This window comes from Bombus flavifrons, chromosome 3, assembly GCF_040668555.2.
Source record: "Bombus flavifrons isolate JBK064 chromosome 3, iyBomFlav1_principal, whole genome shotgun sequence".
NCBI lineage: Eukaryota > Metazoa > Arthropoda > Insecta > Hymenoptera > Apidae > Bombus > Bombus flavifrons.
The window spans coordinates 10,262,424-10,281,617 of record NC_138444.1 but is presented as its reverse complement, the minus strand read 5'-3'; the positions used below and the strand labels follow the sequence as shown (position 1 = coordinate 10,281,617).

Sequence of the window (19,194 nt, the reverse complement as noted above, 5' to 3'; positions counted from 1 at the left end):
ATCAAGACACAATATTTCGAGGCACAGAGATTGAAGGAAATTTCAAAAGAATTGATGTTTCTTTGTATAACTTAAAATGGTACAATATAAGTATATCTATACACTTTTATAAAATAGTTTTAATATGACACATAATGTATGTTAATTAATGGATCTAATTAATGCTTTTTCTGTTATTATACTTATTATAATTTATTTTCCTTATACCGTAATCTACTTGTGTTCTTGTGTATTACCAAGTTCAGACTTAAAGGATGCGTTCCCGAAAAGAATCTCACTATGACATAAATTATTTCCCATTAAATATAGAAATTTGTTTAAAGTTTTAATTTTGTTATAGTAACGTATAATGCACAAAAGTGTCGGTATAAAGTGCATTTATGTCATTTATTTTTTATAAATAACGACAGTGACTAGCGAGCAATTAAAATATAATTTCCTTTTCATATAGTACATCATAAAAATGATTTATTAAAAACATGTTTGTGCTATAATACATATAATATAAATAATTACATTAATCACAATGCATTTTTAAATATAAAATGCGATGATATGCGTTTGACGTGTTTCGTTGAACGTTAATGGAAAATATTTGTCTTATACTTTACTTTTGCGTAAAATCTATAATTGTAGATTTTAATTATGATGAGAAGATGATTAAGATTATTATGTTTAACAACTTTTCATAAGATGAAAGAGACTACCATTTATACGATCAATGTAAAATAACATGGTAATCCAGATTGCATTATGTTATCCTATATACGTAAATAATGTGCATTATTTAATTTGTTTGATGTATCCTCTGTCTTTAAGGAGATCATCTAACGCCTCCTGAGTATAATATACAACAAAATCAGTTGATGCGACAGCTTCAAACACGGCATAAACTGAAGGTTTTAGATTGTAGAAGAAGAGTGGTTGGCCTCTCGTTGCGAAATCCTTTATTAAAGTTTCAATTACCATAGCTGCAGTAAAATCTGCTCCATAAATATGAGAACAATCGATTACAACTGGGGTTGCAATGTTTCCAGTTCTTTGACTATATTTTGTTACTAAATTTCGAACGTAATCAACAGATGGAAAAATTAAACACCGATCTGGAGTTAGCATGAGATATCGAATGCCATGTCGAGTCTGTAACATAAGATACAGTAAAAATATATTCATCAACCTATGAATAAATAAGTAATACTAAAGAAATAATACATACAATAATAATAAAAATAACAAAAATATATACAATCAATTGTTTAAAGCCACATATATAAAATATTACAATTAAATAAGTTAAAAAGTGAAAGATACGTACAGTAAGTTTTTCCACGGATATTTTTGGTCGTGCCGCGTGGTACAAAATAAATAAAATATTTAATCCAATACCGCATAGAATACCTATCTCTAATTTTAACAATAGACATGCGATAAATGTACCCAGTCCGGGAATTAAATCTGATTCTGTAAAAATAAAATATTAAAAAACGTTAATTTTTTGAAAGTAGTTAACAGTCTTTTTCAATTCATATTTTAAATTGTTATTACTTTTAGTTCTCCACATTGGCTTTACAACTTTAACTTCAACCATGAATATTACTGCAGCTATGATAATTGCTGCTAATGTACTTCTTGGAATGTAGCTGAAGTAAGGAGTGAGAAAAAAAAGGGCTAATATTACTAAGGTACCTGAAACAAATGATAATTGTGTGAGACCTATATATATGAAAAAAATTGGTAATTATATAAACAATTCTAATAACAAATAATTAATAATTATATTATAATAATTCTAAATTAACAATTAATAATAAATAATTAATAATTCTAGCAATTACTATTCTACCTGTGTAAATGCCTCCCATTGGTGTTCTTACTCCAGAAGCATTGTTTACCGCGCTTCTACTAAGAGATCCTGTACCAGGAAACGCCTGAACAAAAGAATTACCAATGTTTGATATTCCAATCGCTATTAATTCTTGTGTTGCATCAACTGATTTTCCAGTTGCTGAAATAAATATGAAAACCTTTCCTTTTTGTCGCATATAATAAAACGGTACTATTATTCACGTAAAGAATACATTTATAATGTATAAAAATGATGTATCAACTTACAGAAGGCCTTACAAATGGCAATATCTTCCATTAACGAGATAAGAGGTAAAACGAGGATACCGCTTCCCAAATTTGAAGCCATATCGATAAATGTCACCGTTGTATTGTCATCTTTCATGTAACTAAATGGTGGTAATCGTACGTTTGGCATACCATCTGGTATATATCCTGTTAAAAAAATTAGTATATTTAATAATAATACAGTCAGTAATATATTTACATAATCAATAATCGATGTCAATTTATTGTTCTTACCAACCAATTTGAAGGGCGAGTCTTCTTTAAAGCTGTATCCTAAAAGACCGGACAATATTACTAGAAGAGCATTTCGCGATGTACCGAATAACCATATGAGTTTATTTAACACGCGATATTTTGTACTTTGCAATTCTTCTTCTCGGGGGCCGACATTGTACGATGCTAAAAGCTATAAAAAAGAAATCGGAAAAATATCTGTTAAGAGAGTTAGATATTTTACATGCTATGTACAGCATTTAATGCATATAATAAATAATACAGCATTTAAAATGTCATCATATATAAGTAGCGCAATTATTAGTTCTTTCCTATAAAAATTTGGAAATATGTGTGTGCATGTATTTTTGATATATCTGATACTAGGAATGCAGGAAATTTTGAGAATAAAGAAATATATTATTTTTTAAATTATTCGTTCTTACATTATCAAAGTGTTAATAATTCTTTGATACGATCGCATATGTATAATAATGTATACGTACTCTGAGAAATAAAAGGAGCACAATGCAAGTTACTCCAAGAACAGCGTCCCAAGCTGAAGTTTCGTGTATATGTTCAGCAAGGTTTCTCCACATTTCAATGAATTGCGAACCTCTCGCAGGAATGCCGAGTACATCTTTTATTTGTGAAGTAATGATTATCAAAGCTACCGCTGATGTGAAACCAGAGCTAACAGGCCCAGACACAAAGTCAATTAGAAATCCTGGAACACATATTATTGAACCAACTTATACGTATATTTATGAAAGGGAATAGTTACATATTCAGAATTTTCTTTTATTTCGAATATCATTATCGTAAATCGTAAGCGGACAATATATGTTGTAGATATTTACCAAGACCAAATATACCCATTATCAGTTCTATCAGCCCGGCCAAAAAGCAGAGGAGTATCGCGTGTTGCAATGGTGCATCGAGATGTGAAACTGTTTGGTACGTGAGCAGAGATATGATGGCACTAGGACCCATCGGTGTGTCCTTACAAGATCCGAATATAACATAAATAAAGCAGCCTAGGAAGCTACCATACAGTCCATACTGTAAAACACAATTTCTTTCATTAACCATCTTATTTTTATCTCGTTTGATAATTTACACACGCGAACAGGACATCTCATGAACTAAGATAGAAATCAACGAAGAGCAAGTAGAAGTAGTGCAAACGACAAAATTTTCTAATTTGAGAAAATTGATAATTGATAATAAAAAGTTGAAAAGATAGGCAACTGTAAAGCCTACCACAGGATTTGTATGCTTTTAAAATATATTACTATAGGTACACAGGTACATACTCATGAAAGTTTGGAAATACGTAATGAATTAATTAATATAATAAATAAAGAAAAATTATCTCGTAAATACGATTTTATATTATTTTCTGTACTTATCCGATGCTTTGGAAAATTATGCGTTTGTACCACTTTTTCACTGAGCTTTGTAATTATCGAGCAGTACTAACTTGAGCTGGTAAACCTGCTACGTTAGCATATGCTAACGACTGTGGAATAACAGTAAGGCCCACGGTAACGCCGGCAACAAGATCACCAAGTCCATCGTGACAACTATACCTTGGTAACCAATTTAAAATTGGAACTCTCTTATAAATGGTTTTCTTCGTACAAGCCGATCTACAACGTCGCTTCAACTGATATAACGTGGAATGTACAAAACTATCCTTCTGCTCCAATCTGTAGTCGTCAGACTCTTCTACCACTATACGAAACAAAGATGGAATAATATCATTGACTATTCTTTGGTTGTTCAACTAAGAAATAGTAAGAATAATTCAGGCGCCGATTGTAAACAAGTAAATCAATTGTTGATCTACGATCATTTAAAGACAGAACGAACGATCAATCGTTCTAATTTTAGATTATAGAGATCGTTTAACATCGTATTGTTAAAGTAATAATTTGAGCGTGCTGTACATACGTATATGAAAATGCGATCGTACAATTTGTTTTCGTATACTTATTAGGCGATAGTTTGATTTAGTCTAGTTTCACCTTTGTACTTTATTTTATAAGTTGTTGTTATACATCTGTTGTTAAATTACTATCAATCCGCTAACTATGTATTTTTAGTTACATGTAATTAGATCGCGTATATCTAATCGTAAGTGGAAAAATTCGTGTCTGATCTTATTTTATATACAGTGAATATTTTACATTGAATATTTTGTATATTTCTGCGTATTAGGTGCATTCCTAAGCCTTTAAATTCCCTAGAAATGCATAAATATCCGTAGTCTAGATATAACAAAGCAAGAAAAAAATATGAAGTTAAGGTTTATCTTAATTTACGATATAATCAATATAATACGTAACTATTTTGCACGATTCTCTGTCATCTTTTCGATTCTATTTTCGTAAAGTAATTTCTATGAATTACCCATTTTTCATCATTTTTAAGAACGCGTCTAACTATGCGAATTGATATAATGTATCTGCTGTAACAAATTATTCGTATACTTTGCGAATTGCATTATCAACGATTCATTGGAAATGACAAGAGGAAATGAAGGATTTCAGTTACTCGGTGGTTTTATATACAAGTGATCACATTAATAATGTCAGATGTAAATTAATTAGTCATTTTAGTGTTACATGTGCTTACAGATAAAATCCGAAGAACCTTGTGTTTCTTGGTGACTTTCGTACGAATTATGTAGAATTTCAGAACTGTTCGAATGATCGAGATTCAAACTATTCCCAGAGCCGGTCAAACCATGATTCACGTATACTCCTGTTTTACTGTCTTCATTCGCATCTGCCGCATCGTTTGGTTTATTCATCCTGAAAATCCAATATTTCACGCGGATTAGTATAATTATATCAAACGTTTTTCTTCTTTCTTCCACGAACATCATCCTCTCATCGATCAGTTTCTACACGAAGTTTACGTGAAAATCGATAAAACTTGATAGCTTGGAATTTTACCATTTCGCTACGATAATGATTTGCTACTGAAATCAAAAGAAGCGTAGTGATATGCAAGTAAAATAAAGAAAAAAGAAAGCTTTTTAAAATTGAACGCTTTACACTTACACTTGAAAATGTAACTGTTTCGGATAATTATGGATACGTAGCATGCATGTTTTAAAAAGATAATTAGCCGACATTTAAGACTGATTCGTCCTCAATAAGCTGTTCATAATATTGACATGTTTCTATAGAACTAAATTAGGTACATACGTATATCTAATCTAAACCGTGGATGTTATTGATGCATAAACACAATTAAAGAAACGTAAACTAAAGAAACCTAAATAGAAATAATTTTCGAAATTTGTTTCACCCGCTAAATACTGTAAGCGCTGTAACAAGTATTAGGTTGGCCGGAAGGTGTCTTTCTTTCGCAAACGTGTCTTTTACAACAGTGCACCTTCATACAAACGTGAAACTGTCTTCATACAAGTCTGTGAAATGTCGCGGTGTTTATCTCAACAGAATAAAATGGATCGTACATAATTCGACAAAATAATATAAAACAAAAAAAGGTTGTGCGTCCATTATTTGCTCATAAAACGAAAGAAACTTTTCGGATAACCTAATTGTTTCTCACGTTACGCTCATTATGTACATTTTTACACTTACGTATGTATAAATCTCCTATAAATACATAAAAATCTTAATTATAGAATAGAATGGAATGTCATGCTCGTCTCGTTATAGGGCCATAAAGGTTTTATGTCTTTGGTTAACTTTTGCCCGGCTGGACTAAGTATATTTAGTGCTATATCATGTACGCTAGCATGATGTTAAATTGGGACAGTATATTTAACAGTCATTGGTGATATTCGTTCAATTAGACTGAGACTAAGTGATTCGAACTAAAGTTAGTATACGTGCTTTTCTGCGCGATTCTCACTTGTCACGAGTTTTTATTGGCCTTTATTTAGTTCAACGTAACGAATCGGACCACATAACTCGAAAGAACGATAGAATGTAAACAAGTAAGATGAAGCAACGTATTAACAGATATTATTGACGGCGAAAACAAATTACATTGTACCACAACGAACAAGAAAACGTCAGATCGATTTAAGATGACTTCAACGATGTAAGACTCGTGTCTGACGAAAAGAAACATGCGACTTGCGTCTGAAAACCTTCTCCGGGCGTATTTCTTTAATTAGACACATTACGAAAGTCGAGTCGTATGAATGCGTTGTTTAGTTAACGATAAATTACGTTCGTCAGGTGGATAATGATTTATGACAGCATGCCATAGTGTTTGTTTACTTTCAGCTTCTTGTTTGATCGTGACGAATATTTGGCTACGATAAATATTTGCTTAACAATGATATAATGTGCATAATATTATGGTATTCCACGAGTATCAGAATAAATATAAATAAACGAATATAATACAACTGCGATCGCCATTGTAACCTTATATCTCGCGTTTTATCGAATGTTTTAGCCAGTAATATTTCGTGACATTCTACATCTTTTTGCAAGCAATTTCTATTTGAAATTGAGAATAAATAATAATCTCTTAAATATCGTATAAAGGTGAGGATACAAAATTATAGATGCGAATCTCGTTGTATTTTCTCGCTTACGTAACAAAATATTTGTCAAATGTTCCAGTGTAAAAATACGAAAAGAACTCTATCGCTTCGAACTATTTCGAACTATTTGGACTGTGGATATTCATACATTTGTAAATATGTAATATAAAGATACAAGAATACATACATACATTCTATATGTATAATGTATAAAGACATACGTGAAAAAGAATTTGAATATGTAGATGAAATCTTTATTCCATGTTTTTAGTTGAATGTATCCATGAAAATATGAATTTACATAAGCGTATCCGTAGGCTGTTAATTAAATACAAAAATGTTAATCAATATACATCTCGAACTTGCTAATATGTATATTTACAACCTATAAATACTCATAAGACATGTTTTATTTATTTTTTTATTTATTTCAGAAATGGCAATGTCAATATAAATCTTCGCACTATTAACTGGCGTAAATTACCAACAAATATTGATTATCGAATTTAAAATAATTCAGAAGATACTTACGCGAATAATACCATTTCATTCATAACTGCTTTGACAAAGGATATTTAAATATTTGTCTCGATACCGCGCGATTACCACGCAATGTGGTAAATTCGATCAAGCAAAGATCTCCCGAGGAAAATATTTTACCTCTTTCCGCTCCGTATTATCAAATCTAACGGTTAAACTGCGTAAATGCCCATTGATCTCTTATCCTTGCATCTAATATTACTGGTATCTAATATCGAGCGTTTACCACAACCACAGAACGTACCACCTGGCTTCCCTTTCCAGAATATGTTGTTCAATGAGCATCACATGACGATGACTGAATTGCAGATTTTTATGCACTTATGCAAATTAAAGATGCAGGAATGCACAGGATGTATATAGCGTAGATAAATACAAAAAAATATTCAAAGTACGTAACTCGTAAACAAATCCATGGTCTATTACCTTAAACGTGATCGTAAAAATCACACGAAATATTCACGTTAAAACTACCAGAATGATCGAAATAAGCAATTGGAAAGTTTTCATAAAAACGTAATAGATTCACAGCGTGATGGATTTTTCGGAATTTAAATGATTTCTTACAAAATATAGACAAACCATCTGTAAAAGTCTTCGCTCAGCCTATAAATTGTCCTAATCATTATGATTTAAATAATTTCTTATAAAATATATACAATCATCATTCACGAAAACCTTCGTACACCCTGTTGATTTTAACTTGTTTTTTAAACAAATGTTACACCTTAGCTTCGAGAAGATCGAAATATTGGAATATCCTCTATCCTACGTATCTGCGTTTAAATCAAATTAAAATATCAAAGTATCTCGTATGCATCTAATTTCCATTCTGTGGTCAAGGATTCAACCAACCAAGAGTCAAACGAGTCGATTCCACGAATGGCTCTTTTTAAAAACAGTCGATTAAAATGTGCCGGAGGAGCGGAAGAAGAAAAATCGACGTAAGTTTAGCCGACGATAAAAGTCGTAAAATTGCCAACGAGTTTTGCAATTTGCAACGCTGGCCCGTTAATTCGCCCCGGTTGCATCTTGGAATCTTTGCTTGGCCGAGATATCGCGCTTTTATTTCCAATCAGCCAGGTAAAGTGCGGCCTGGCGGGGAATAAAGAAGGATATGAGGTGGTAGGAAAAAAAAGCATTACTACGAGAGAACGCGTGTCACATGATTCGCTCATGCAACCGGTCATTCTCTGCTATCATGTGCTTCTGAATCAACTCTGTCACGCGGTTTCTCCCCCCGATTCGCTGGCTCCCAACGCGGCTTGATATGTGGTATGAACCGCGTGCCTGCAAATTAATTCAACTCGAACATTGTTTTTCATGCAAATCACGAATACCACCGGATCGAGTCTCACCGTCTCGTTTCAATCTCCGCCCGCAAATTATACGACGTATGTTAACCGGCCAACCTCAGCTGCGAACTGTTACCGTTGCCTTGAAAGTGCAAAATATCCGTGCGCACACACTTCGACGTTGATTTATGAAAAAACTATGCGATACGAATCTATCAAAGTGGCATTCGATCTTGAGGTACGCAGACGCGGCTTGTTTCTCGATAAATTTGCTTTCTCGCCAATTAACTCGTTACGATCAACGAGACCGAACGTGTTACTCATTATTATTGGAAAACGCGAATAAGGTAACTTCGTTTCAAATTATACAATTCGAATTCTCTCGTCCTTGTCTTACATAGGTATAACTTTGTCAAGGTGTGCATGCGAAATGTAAATACTTATAGAAATTCGTTAAATAAATCGGTAAGTCAAAGGAGCAGGTTCATCGCTCGTTATTATTCTCGAGTACGAGAGCGCGTAAGATGAAAACAGCGATGAAATTCGCATAGAGAAAATTCTTATTCTTCGACTTACGCTTCATATAAATATTTTTAAATAATACAATCGAATGATCGAAACGTTAAGTGTCGAGTTTCCTTTTACGATATCGTTACTCCATCGTATTATTTTCTACTCTAGATTCTACGTGTTTTCCTCCTTTATTTGCTCGTAGGCGAACACACGGTAATAAAATCATCTTAGTCCCAATCCACGTAGATCCGCTTGATTCTCTAAGGAAATAGCGTAAAGTCTACAACAAAGATCTAGATCTAAAGCTAAAACAAACATCTATAATGTCGTGAAATCTACCTGCAATAACTAGTCTAGAAAAATTTCCTTCGTATCTCCATTTCCCGCTGTTTGCCGCGCTTTGCCATGGCAAAACTCACGGACTAATTTCCGCATGTAAATTTTCCTCGCGATGGAACAAAGCGTCGCTACTCGAACCCACCATTTGCCATCGTGAAAAGAAACCGAACGTCTTAATTGTAAACGACCCTGTCAAGGAAAATATCATTATCGATGATCGACGCGCGTGCAACAATAATAAGAACGTGTAACCGGCGGCTCTTCTTTCTTCTGCAGATGAGCCGCTATTTCAACGCGTCCTTTGATACAGACATCCAACAGCCAGTACAATAGGAGTTAATGTGCGCTACTCAGCGGCACGTGCACCTCGACATCTTACTTAAACGTTTAGTTGCAGTCGATTAAAAGCAGCTCTAAATACCGCGGCTAAGAAATTTGAGAAATGTTTGCTTCCTGTGTTTATGCGATTTCCGCTCCTCGACTCGCAAAGGAACCCTCTTTTTCTTTTTCTCTCTTTCATTCTTTTTCCTTTTTTTTTTCTTTCGTTTCTAATACCTTCGCACGTGCATGCCGCTCGCGTCGTTAATTCATTAGCCGATGAAAATTTCAACGACGTTAAATTTTGATGTTCCTGCAAATTTATGGAAATTCGTATGTTTATGAAGAGAACTGTCAGATAGAATTTAAACGAAAAGTCGTTTCGCCAGGTATTATGACGATTGTCATACCTGGAATATTTTATGTACTCTTGCGTGTCACGCGTTCTCTGTATTTTAGCATCTTTCAGTTTTTCATAGACGGATAACAATGATAAATTGTATGATAGACGCGAAACGATCGTATGAAATAATGACAACGATAAAAATGATATTAAGATTGCTATCTTTTCTTTTTTTTTTCTTCGAATCTTTGTAATATTTTTTATTTCTGCTATGATTTATTTTAGCGAACAAGATTTTATTAACTTTATTAACATTCTATTAACTTGTCGTTCTTGGTAGAAGGCTGATAGTTACCGATTAATATGTAAATATTTCTCGAGAAAAGAATGTGATATACAGGGTGGTTGGTAACTGGTGGTACAAGCGGAAAGGGGGTGATTCTACGCGAAAAAAGAAGTCGAAAATATAGAATACAAATTTTTCGTTTGAGGCTTTGTTTTCGAGAAAATCGACTTTGAATTTTCGCTCGGTACGCGTGCGGTACGTTATAACGGATCTCACTGTAGATCGTTGTCTCGATGGAAAAATTTAAACAAAAATTAAAAAAGAAATTTTTATTTTATATTTTATATTTTATATTTTATATTTTATATTTTTATATTAATTAAATTATTATTATTATTATACAGGGTGGTTGGTAACTGGTGGTGCAAGCGGAAAGGGGGTGATTCTACGCGAAAAAAGAAGTCGAAAATATAGAATAACAATTTTTCGTTTGAGGCTTTGTTTTCGAGAAAATCGACTTTGAATTTTCGCTCGGTACGCGTGCGGTACGTTATAACGAATCTCACTGTAGATCGTTGTCTGGATGGAAAAATTAAAAAAAAAAAAAATTCCCTCCCGTTCCGCTCCCTTTCCGCTTGTACCACCAGTTACCAGCCACCCTGTATATCTGTTGAAATAAAGAAGAAGAACGATAATTCGAATGTTAAGAAACGAAAAGAAAATATTGTATTTAGATTCAATTATGCGTTAGCTGTAACGGTAGGATAAGATCTACGGTTCGATCGATATCCATCGATATAGCATTAAATGGTATTAATTGCGTTCACGTGACAGTTATTGTTAATACAAGCTGATAATTTACGATTTAAGAGCAATAAGAAACTGCATCGCGATAGCGAGACTATTGCGGAGACGCGATAGATCGTGAGGTCAGATACACTCGTGACTTTCGACAACGAATCTCAATCAATGGCCGTGCCGTTGAATTTTGAATTTGATTTATGTACAATTTTTAATGGCAACGTTTATACTGAAAATTTTCAACATTTATTTACAACTGTATAGTTCGATAAAGCTCACGCCAAAAAAAAAAGAAAAAAAGAAAAACTAAAAAAGAAAGAAAGGCAAAGACGTCAAAAATATAAGATTCGTACGTAACTATAGATTGGTTGTTAAAAATAATTTCAATATTCCAAATATGTACTTTCCTATCCGCTTCATATTTAAATTTCATTTAATCGCTCGCTCGCGTCTATGTATTGGGTTGGCAACATTTTTATTACCACCTAATGACAAAATCCGCAATCACTTAGTTACCAACCCAATACATAGATGCGAGCGAGCGACTAAATGAAATTTAAATATGAAGCGGATAGGAAAGTATATATTTGGGATATTGAAATTATTTTTAACAACCAATTTATAGTTACGCGCGAATTTGTCATTAGATGGTAATGACGAAATCCGCAATCACTTAGTTGCCAACCCAATAGATCTATAATGAGACTGAACTTTTGAGTATGTAATTGTCTTTAATTTTTTTGCTTGGAAACCAATTTGATTTGTAGAATTAAATTAGATATAGAAGTATAGAAGTAAGATCAGCTAATATTTTGTCTATTTAAATAATAATATTTCTCGAGTTTTGGCGATTTTAATTAGATTCTGGCGAATGTACAAATGTCCGATGTAAATCTAATTTATCGTTAAATGTTTCACGAAGTAATTTCGATGAAATTTTTCAAGAATTTCTCGTGTTTAGCGGGTAAACATATATGTTGGTGAGGTTTCGACATTATTTACATGATACGAAGAGGACCGACACGAATTAAACTCGTTGCTACGAGAGCAAGATCTAATAAAGATAATTAATTGAACCGATCGCGATACGGTAACGTTCAATATTTACCTTTTTACACGTAACCAACATACTTCGGCATTACAACATTACAGAACACTGGAATTGAAGAATTTCGTTCTATCTAATCTAACTGTGTCTAATCTTTTTCTCCTCTGTTTACTGTTGTCCCTTAATTGTATTTGATTTAATATCGATGTTGCTACATCTGCCTACTTTAACTTACCTCTACTCTTGTTTATTTTCAATTATAGAAATTGTTTATTATTTCTTGGCGAAACGTTCGAACAAAGTCACGCTTCGTTTTACTACAAACAAATCGAATACAATAATGTTTGTTTCATTTTTTTGACGTGACTTTAGCTTGTGCGCTAGTTTACCAACGATATCTCGTCAGCAATTTAACAAATACTTTCGATTCATCAACTTTCAAAAAAAGAATACCTGTAGCATAACACCAGATCGTATTTCGTAACGAAAAGTGTTCTTACATCTCCGAATTATTTAACACCGAAGCTGCGCGGAAAGCAATTGAAATTTCCTGTCATTGAAACACGTGCCCGGTACGCTATAGTAACCGCAATAGATAAGAACCAGTTTTTTTTATTATTCCAAGTAGATTTATATGTCTATACATAAGAAAGCGTGATATTTCAATATTTAATAAGCCAACGTGATTTATTCGTTCCATGCAAAGAAAAAAAAGAAAAAGAAAAAAAAGGAAGAACACCCAACGACAAGTGTATCTAAACAAATGAAACGCGTCACAATAGATGCCGATACAAACGATCAACATTTCGCAAAATCTGTCATTTACGACAAGAGGTTACTTCTTAGCGACGATACGATTCTGTTTTGTCGTTTCCCACTGAAACCGAATCGAATCATCCACCGATTTGAAAGATACAAAAAACAACGTGAAGCTCGATATAACTCACTTAAAGAGCTACGGGTTGTAGGCGGTTGTTCGGTTGTCACTACGTCTCGGAACGTGGTTCGGGGGAATCGAAGGTGGATTTCTTGGCCTCGTGGCCGACCAGTTAGACGATCTAAGGATCGAGAGTTACTTGTTCTTACATCCACGACACATTCTACTCGCGAACAAGCGGAAAACGCGAGAACCAGAGGCAACAACGGTCGTGCAAACGGATAATCATATGTATGCGAGTCGTTTGGCGGAACGCGCGCTCACTTTCAGCTCGATTCCCGTTTTCCTCGCTGAAAATCTTCTCGGCGCGGTACTGTGACACTTGTTGGGGACAGTCGGACGAAGGTCGGATACCGTGAGCGCGGTGCACGAGCGAAAAAATATACGCGAAACGGAATCCGATTTCGAGAGGCCGGCGACAAAACTGAATCCACGGCAATACGCGACCGGCCATTTAAATGCGTCGTGCTTCTTCGACAGTTTCTGCCGTAACTTCTTCTCCCCTTCTCCGTAGCCCGTCTTTAAAGCAATAACGTCACTGGAGAACAATCCAATGGGAGGCACAAAATCTCACGGGGCCTCTGTTTCACACTGAATTTCCCCGAATTTTTGAGGAAATTTTGAGAACACTTTGCCGCTAGACTATCGATTCATACGCGTTTCTACGAACATTCAAAGATGCAAAGAACACGCATAATACGTAGGAAACAGATGAAATATCGCCGGTATATCGTTATCGATACGCGTATTTAACGAATACGAATGTGTTCGTAAAAGGATGGATTTGGAAAAATATCCGCAACTATGATAGCCGATAGCGTTCGGTTCTTGTTTACGAATCCGGGGTTAGGTTCGACGTGAAGTTTCCACGAGAGAAATATCGCTTGTATAGAAACGATTCCGTTTGCGTCTACGCCGATTCAACGACAGGTGACTTTTAGTTGGGGTACGCGGCAGAGAGAATAAACATAGACTGACTAGATTACAAATTATGGACGTATATAATAACAAACGTGAAATTATCGGTACGTAGATCGATGAAAAATGTAGGAATGATCCCTTGTAAGTATAATCGGCAAACAAGAACAAAAATCGAAGAGGAAAGTATTGGTTTTTCATTCAAAAGTTCTAACTTCTACTTAGCATTAATATTTATAAATTATACCGAACAGTGGATTTTTATGTATTTACGATAAATTCGAAGGTACAAAAATTTACAGAATATGTGTAACATGGAGAAATATATAAAATATTCAACGTGTAGTATTCTCTGTAATATTCGATAAATAATAAAATAATTTTCTATCTAGGTTCCGTCTTCTCAATCATATTCGTAAAAATTTGAATTTACGTAAATATCAGAATTAGCTCGGATAATCCAGATTTTCCTCTGTTTGAATAACATTCATAATTCGTCTTAAAAATCTTTCAGTAAATTATTTCTTCTTTTACCTTTCTTCCATTATCTAAAGTAACAAAATCTTTTAATCGATATTAATTTCGAAATGTGTCATATTGCTTTATCTTTCTTGGAGAATAATCCTCCAGAAAGCGCCAGACAATACGTGGTTTATCTTTTATTATTCCGGCCGTAGGTTCGAGGGTAGACCGTGTATCGTGAGTAATCACGTGCGAAGACTTTTATGAAAGAGGATTATTTTTGTGTTCTATTCTTTATGGCGTTATTAGCAGTTTCTAAACAATCGGTTACTCAACGCGAAGAATGTTATCTAGAAAAAATATTTTGAAAATTTGAGGTCGATAACGCAACACGTCTTCTTCGTCAATTTTCAACTATCTTCTTCAATGATCTCCAAGTATGTAGAATTTCTTTGCATAAAAATTACGATAGATGAATGTGGTATAGACAAAGGTATGTTTCGTGTTGATTCAAGGCTTACGCAGTTTCAAAAAATCATTGTACATGACGCGCCTCGTTTCTCGTCATTCTTCAGATTTACGATGTAGCTACCCACCGATAATTACGTTTGTCCATGGAATATTATAAAAATATAATTTATCTCTCGCGTGAAAAATCATTAAGAAACGAATTACTTTTCAATGAATAATTATTTTTAAAAAAGGATTTATTTAAAGGTTATTTCATTTCTCAAGTCGAAGATCAAAATTTTTAATAAGCGTAGAAAATGTACGACGGATGTTGCAGAATAATTTATTAAGTGTCTCAGAAAATGTATATTTTTTTCTATTATTTGCTAGATGTTCGTAAAATGATTTGCTTAATTAAGAAAACACGAATATACACACGTGATAAAAGCGTTACATAATAACTGTCACTTTCGAAGACGCAAATATGCGTTATTATCATTATTTTATAACACTGATAAATCCACTTAAGTAAGCGCCTGACATAGAGGTCTGAAACCGGCAAGGTTACGTGTCCTACAAATCCACAATCCTATTTACATATTTACATAAAATTTGAAGAAAGATGGAAAGAGCTTGAAGCTGCTACAAGTTATGTTACTATTTCCATAGAATACCAGAATAGGGATTAAAAGGCAGTTAATACTGTATGCAAAGTTTCTCAGCCAATAGATAAAGAGATAATACTTGCATTCGCTCGAGTAAAAAGTATGAATAAGTAAAGAAAGAAAAAACACTTTTCTTCGGACATTTTTATGTGAAAAAAATATAAAAAATTGTAAATAATAGATTCTCATTATTAAATTTCAATTATATATTATTTAAACGCAAAAAATATACATAAGAAAGATGATGGAAAAATTGTTGACATTTTTGATTGTAACAGTTCAAAAAATGTGAAAGAAGTGTTGAAAATTGAATACATAAAATAAATAAAATAAGAAAGTTCAAATAATATTATAAAGATATAAGTACATACTTCCATATAACGCTGTTTGTATTCATGATACAATTTCCATCGTGATACAACCGACGTGTAACACGTTATAATAGCTGAGCGGCGAATACTAAAACTCGGAAGTAGACTGTTGCTCAACATACACCACGATTTATCCGTCAGTGGTCAAAAAATAGTTTCATTGAATTTAAAAATAGACATCTCAACTTAAATTTAAAAATAAAGATTTTGATTCCGTTGTCGGTCAAAGACACTTTCTGCCTTTTTATGTAAAGCATACTCTCAGTTGACTGACGCTCGATATTATTAAAATCAGTAAAGCATTTAATCCTGCTTAAAAAATAGGTGGTTTTATTTTGGATTAAAGGTTTTTTAACATCGTGTACCGTGATCTTTGTCTTAAAAATAAATAATACTTATTGATTAAAAAATTGAATTCTCAATATAAATAAGGTTAAAGTTCATAAATATATACTAAAGAAATGCTAAACTAATCCATTAATTTAATCCATCTTTCTTATTTTCTTTGTGAAAATAAAGAAATATTTACACGTTTGAATAATTGTATTAAAAATATATAAAAAATGTAGAGAAATGGATTAAAAATATCAGCCAACCTGTGACCACAAATGGATTACATATTGCTAAAAATAATATAACAAAAAAGGCAAAATAAGGAGATAAGATCTGGTCAGTTATTACTTTTCATATAATCTATGCTTTTGTCCTTTTCTTTTCTTTAAACAGATACATGAAACCCCTGTTAATAACTTACTTGCTACCTGTAATTAAATTTCACAACTTGATACAAAATTCCCTGATACAGATAAAGGAAATCTCTAAAATAATAGAATGCGATAGATCTCATATAATCCAGTGAAAATGGCATTATTATTCTCAATACTTTTGATATACAATAATAATCATTATTAATTAATTAGGTACAGGAACACTTTATCATTCGTAGTATTAATTAAAGATAATCAATTACATACAATAAATTGTTATCAGCCACGGTGCATCGCCTCCAGTCTCGGCGTCATCGATTTTTATTTTCAAAGTAGATACTACATTTTTGTTCTTTCTTTCTTTGCGTCTTCGTTTTGTCAAAAATTTTAAAATCAGTTGTTTTAGGAAGCGAGCGCCTACGACTATTAAGAAATCGAACCAGTATGCGAAGGCCATTCGAGAAGATTTAATCACACGTTCGATTTTTTATTTTTTCTCTCTCTGGTTTTTCCTCTTTTTTTTTGTATTTGTTCTAATTCATTTTCTAACAGAATCGTTTAAAGGCAGATAGAGAGAAACAAAAACAAAAAAGTAAGAGTGATTAATACGTAAAGTGAATACGTATTTATCGACGAAATATGTACGTTCGATGTTGAAAAGCAAACGTTCAGAAAGTAACGATGCTGATAATATTCTTTAGCGTTATAACGATTACTAATGATTAAGCTTGCAAAGACTACGATGAAGTTTGAAAAAAAATATATACAAAACGCTCGATGTATCAAATTTATCCTCTCGATATTAGACCCGCTGGTCTCCAATTTAATAAGTATCTCTTAACCTTTTTTTTCCTTAGGCTTACTTCGTCCTTACTGCACTAAAAAGGCACAATTTTTCGCACCTGATAAAACATCGTTACGGTCTAGATACTAATTAATCCTTTTCCACCAAAGTATTTTGTTTCCCCGATGCCAATTGCGTGTTGCGCGTCTATTTCCCAGTATGCGTGTTACGTTTATGCAGGAGCTTATTTTACAATGTCAAATGGGTGATAATGGTGGTACGACAAAACATGATCTGTATCTTTAATATTTTTTTTTCGCGGTATCTTCGAATGCGCGATATATTACGTATATTAAACAGAGCGTGTGTATTTATAATGCACGTAATATATCTCCTTAAAAACTAATTTGTAATAATGTTCTTTCCTATGTAAATCTAGGGTCTATACAGACCTTACTAAGGCGAAACTACGCGGGCCTTTGTACAGTCGTTCGGAAAACTATGGGAAGTCTTTAAGAGGAAGAAATTATTCAATCAATATACAGGGTGTTTCTGGTGTTACTGCAGCTTGTCCAAAACGATTGGAGATAACCAAATTGCAATCACGATAGAGTAATCCGTTTCTCTGAAACCTCTGTTACTTGAAATGAGAATGTTGCCTTCGTGAAAATTTCATGTAATCGTATTTTTTTTTATTGCAATTCGTCCAATTTCATTAGACGTGGTCAAACTGCAATCACTTACTTTTTCTTTTAGTTGATTTCTTTTTGATTATTTTCAGCAAAACCTTTTCTATAAAAGGAAACGCCTTTTTATCAAAATTTTACATCGGACGAACCGAAATTATTTACAATCGGACGACATCATGTGTATAGCTTCCGTTGTCAAGTACACAACGGGAAGAAAGAAACAAGTATATATAAAATATTGCTGAACGTTAGAGAAATGATTTTTGTTAAAATTAAAAATAAAGTACCGAAAAAAATGCAAATCCTGTAAGAAATACTATAATTAAGGATAAATGTTCAATAAAATTTATGTATATTTATCTAAAGACGTTTTGTTTTTCTTTTTTTTTTTTCTTTTACTTAATAAACATATAACGGTTTTGCTGGTTTAACAGGTTTTTTGTTTTATCGATTAAAAGCACTTGCTCGGTTAACTTAAGCGGAAGAAACCGCTTTAGCAACTCCAATAAACTAACACCGAATATCGCCTTATTGTGGTTTTCTTCTTATAGAATGCTGGTCCTCTTAAATAAAATTAGTTGCGGCACTTGTTCGAAGTTAGCACGTTCTTTTATTCAGAATAATCCTTGTTTCAGTCTATCACTCGAGCGCCTTGACTTGCGCCATAACTTTACCCTCCCATAACGGTAGGACTTCAGAATCGTCAGTTATTTCTTCTTGAATAACCTTCGTATCCAAGTCCTCACACTCGGTTTTAAAGAAATATCTATAAGAAAAAAGAAAGAAGATATATACATTATGCTCAAAGATGTAAAATATTTCAGAAATTTTATAAATAGTGT

At 33.2% G+C, this 19,194-nt stretch overlaps 2 protein-coding genes and 2 long non-coding RNA genes across 10 annotated transcripts in view; 2 read left to right on the top strand and 2 right to left on the bottom strand.

The window, feature by feature from the left end:
- Positions 1-703: 703 nt before the first annotated feature.
- Esp (Epidermal stripes and patches) lies at positions 704-16,213 on the bottom strand. Of its 2 annotated transcripts, none has more exons than XM_069132624.1 (11): positions 16,173-16,213; positions 4,987-5,165; positions 3,830-4,083; positions 3,207-3,408; positions 2,853-3,073; positions 2,368-2,539; positions 2,113-2,280; positions 1,844-2,005; positions 1,546-1,686; positions 1,316-1,461; positions 704-1,140 (listed from the first exon to the last, which is right to left on the bottom strand). In XM_069132624.1, exons 1-11 carry the CDS (start codon positions 16,196-16,198, stop codon positions 784-786), a joined length of 2,028 nt encoding a protein of 675 aa, XP_068988725.1. In that variant the 5' UTR covers positions 16,199-16,213; the 3' UTR covers positions 704-783. The 2 variants fall into 2 exon arrangements, with proteins under 2 accessions (XP_068988725.1, XP_068988726.1); XM_069132625.1 differs by lacking the exon at positions 16,173-16,213 and adding an exon at positions 13,317-13,793.
- Positions 5,420-6,973, top strand: LOC138190105 (uncharacterized). Its single transcript, XR_011176204.1, has 2 exons — positions 5,420-5,966; positions 6,045-6,973. It is a non-coding gene; the product is annotated as an uncharacterized LOC138190105 (long non-coding RNA).
- Positions 14,208-18,236, top strand: LOC138190104 (uncharacterized). 2 transcript variants are annotated; one of them, XR_011176203.1, is made up of 4 exons: positions 14,208-14,331; positions 14,617-14,737; positions 14,902-15,123; positions 18,103-18,236. It is a non-coding gene; the product is annotated as an uncharacterized LOC138190104 (long non-coding RNA). The 2 variants fall into 2 exon arrangements; XR_011176202.1 differs by having other exon boundaries at positions 14,617-15,123.
- Positions 17,021-19,194, bottom strand: part of Axn (protein axin) — a 30,524-nt gene continuing 28,350 nt past the window's right edge. For all 5 annotated transcript variants that reach the window (XM_069132618.1, XM_069132622.1, XM_069132619.1 and 2 more), the window contains one exon: positions 17,021-19,118. In XM_069132618.1, coding sequence (XP_068988719.1) covers positions 18,992-19,118 — 127 coding nt within the window. In that variant the 3' untranslated portion in view covers positions 17,021-18,991. The remainder of the gene's footprint in view (positions 19,119-19,194) is intronic.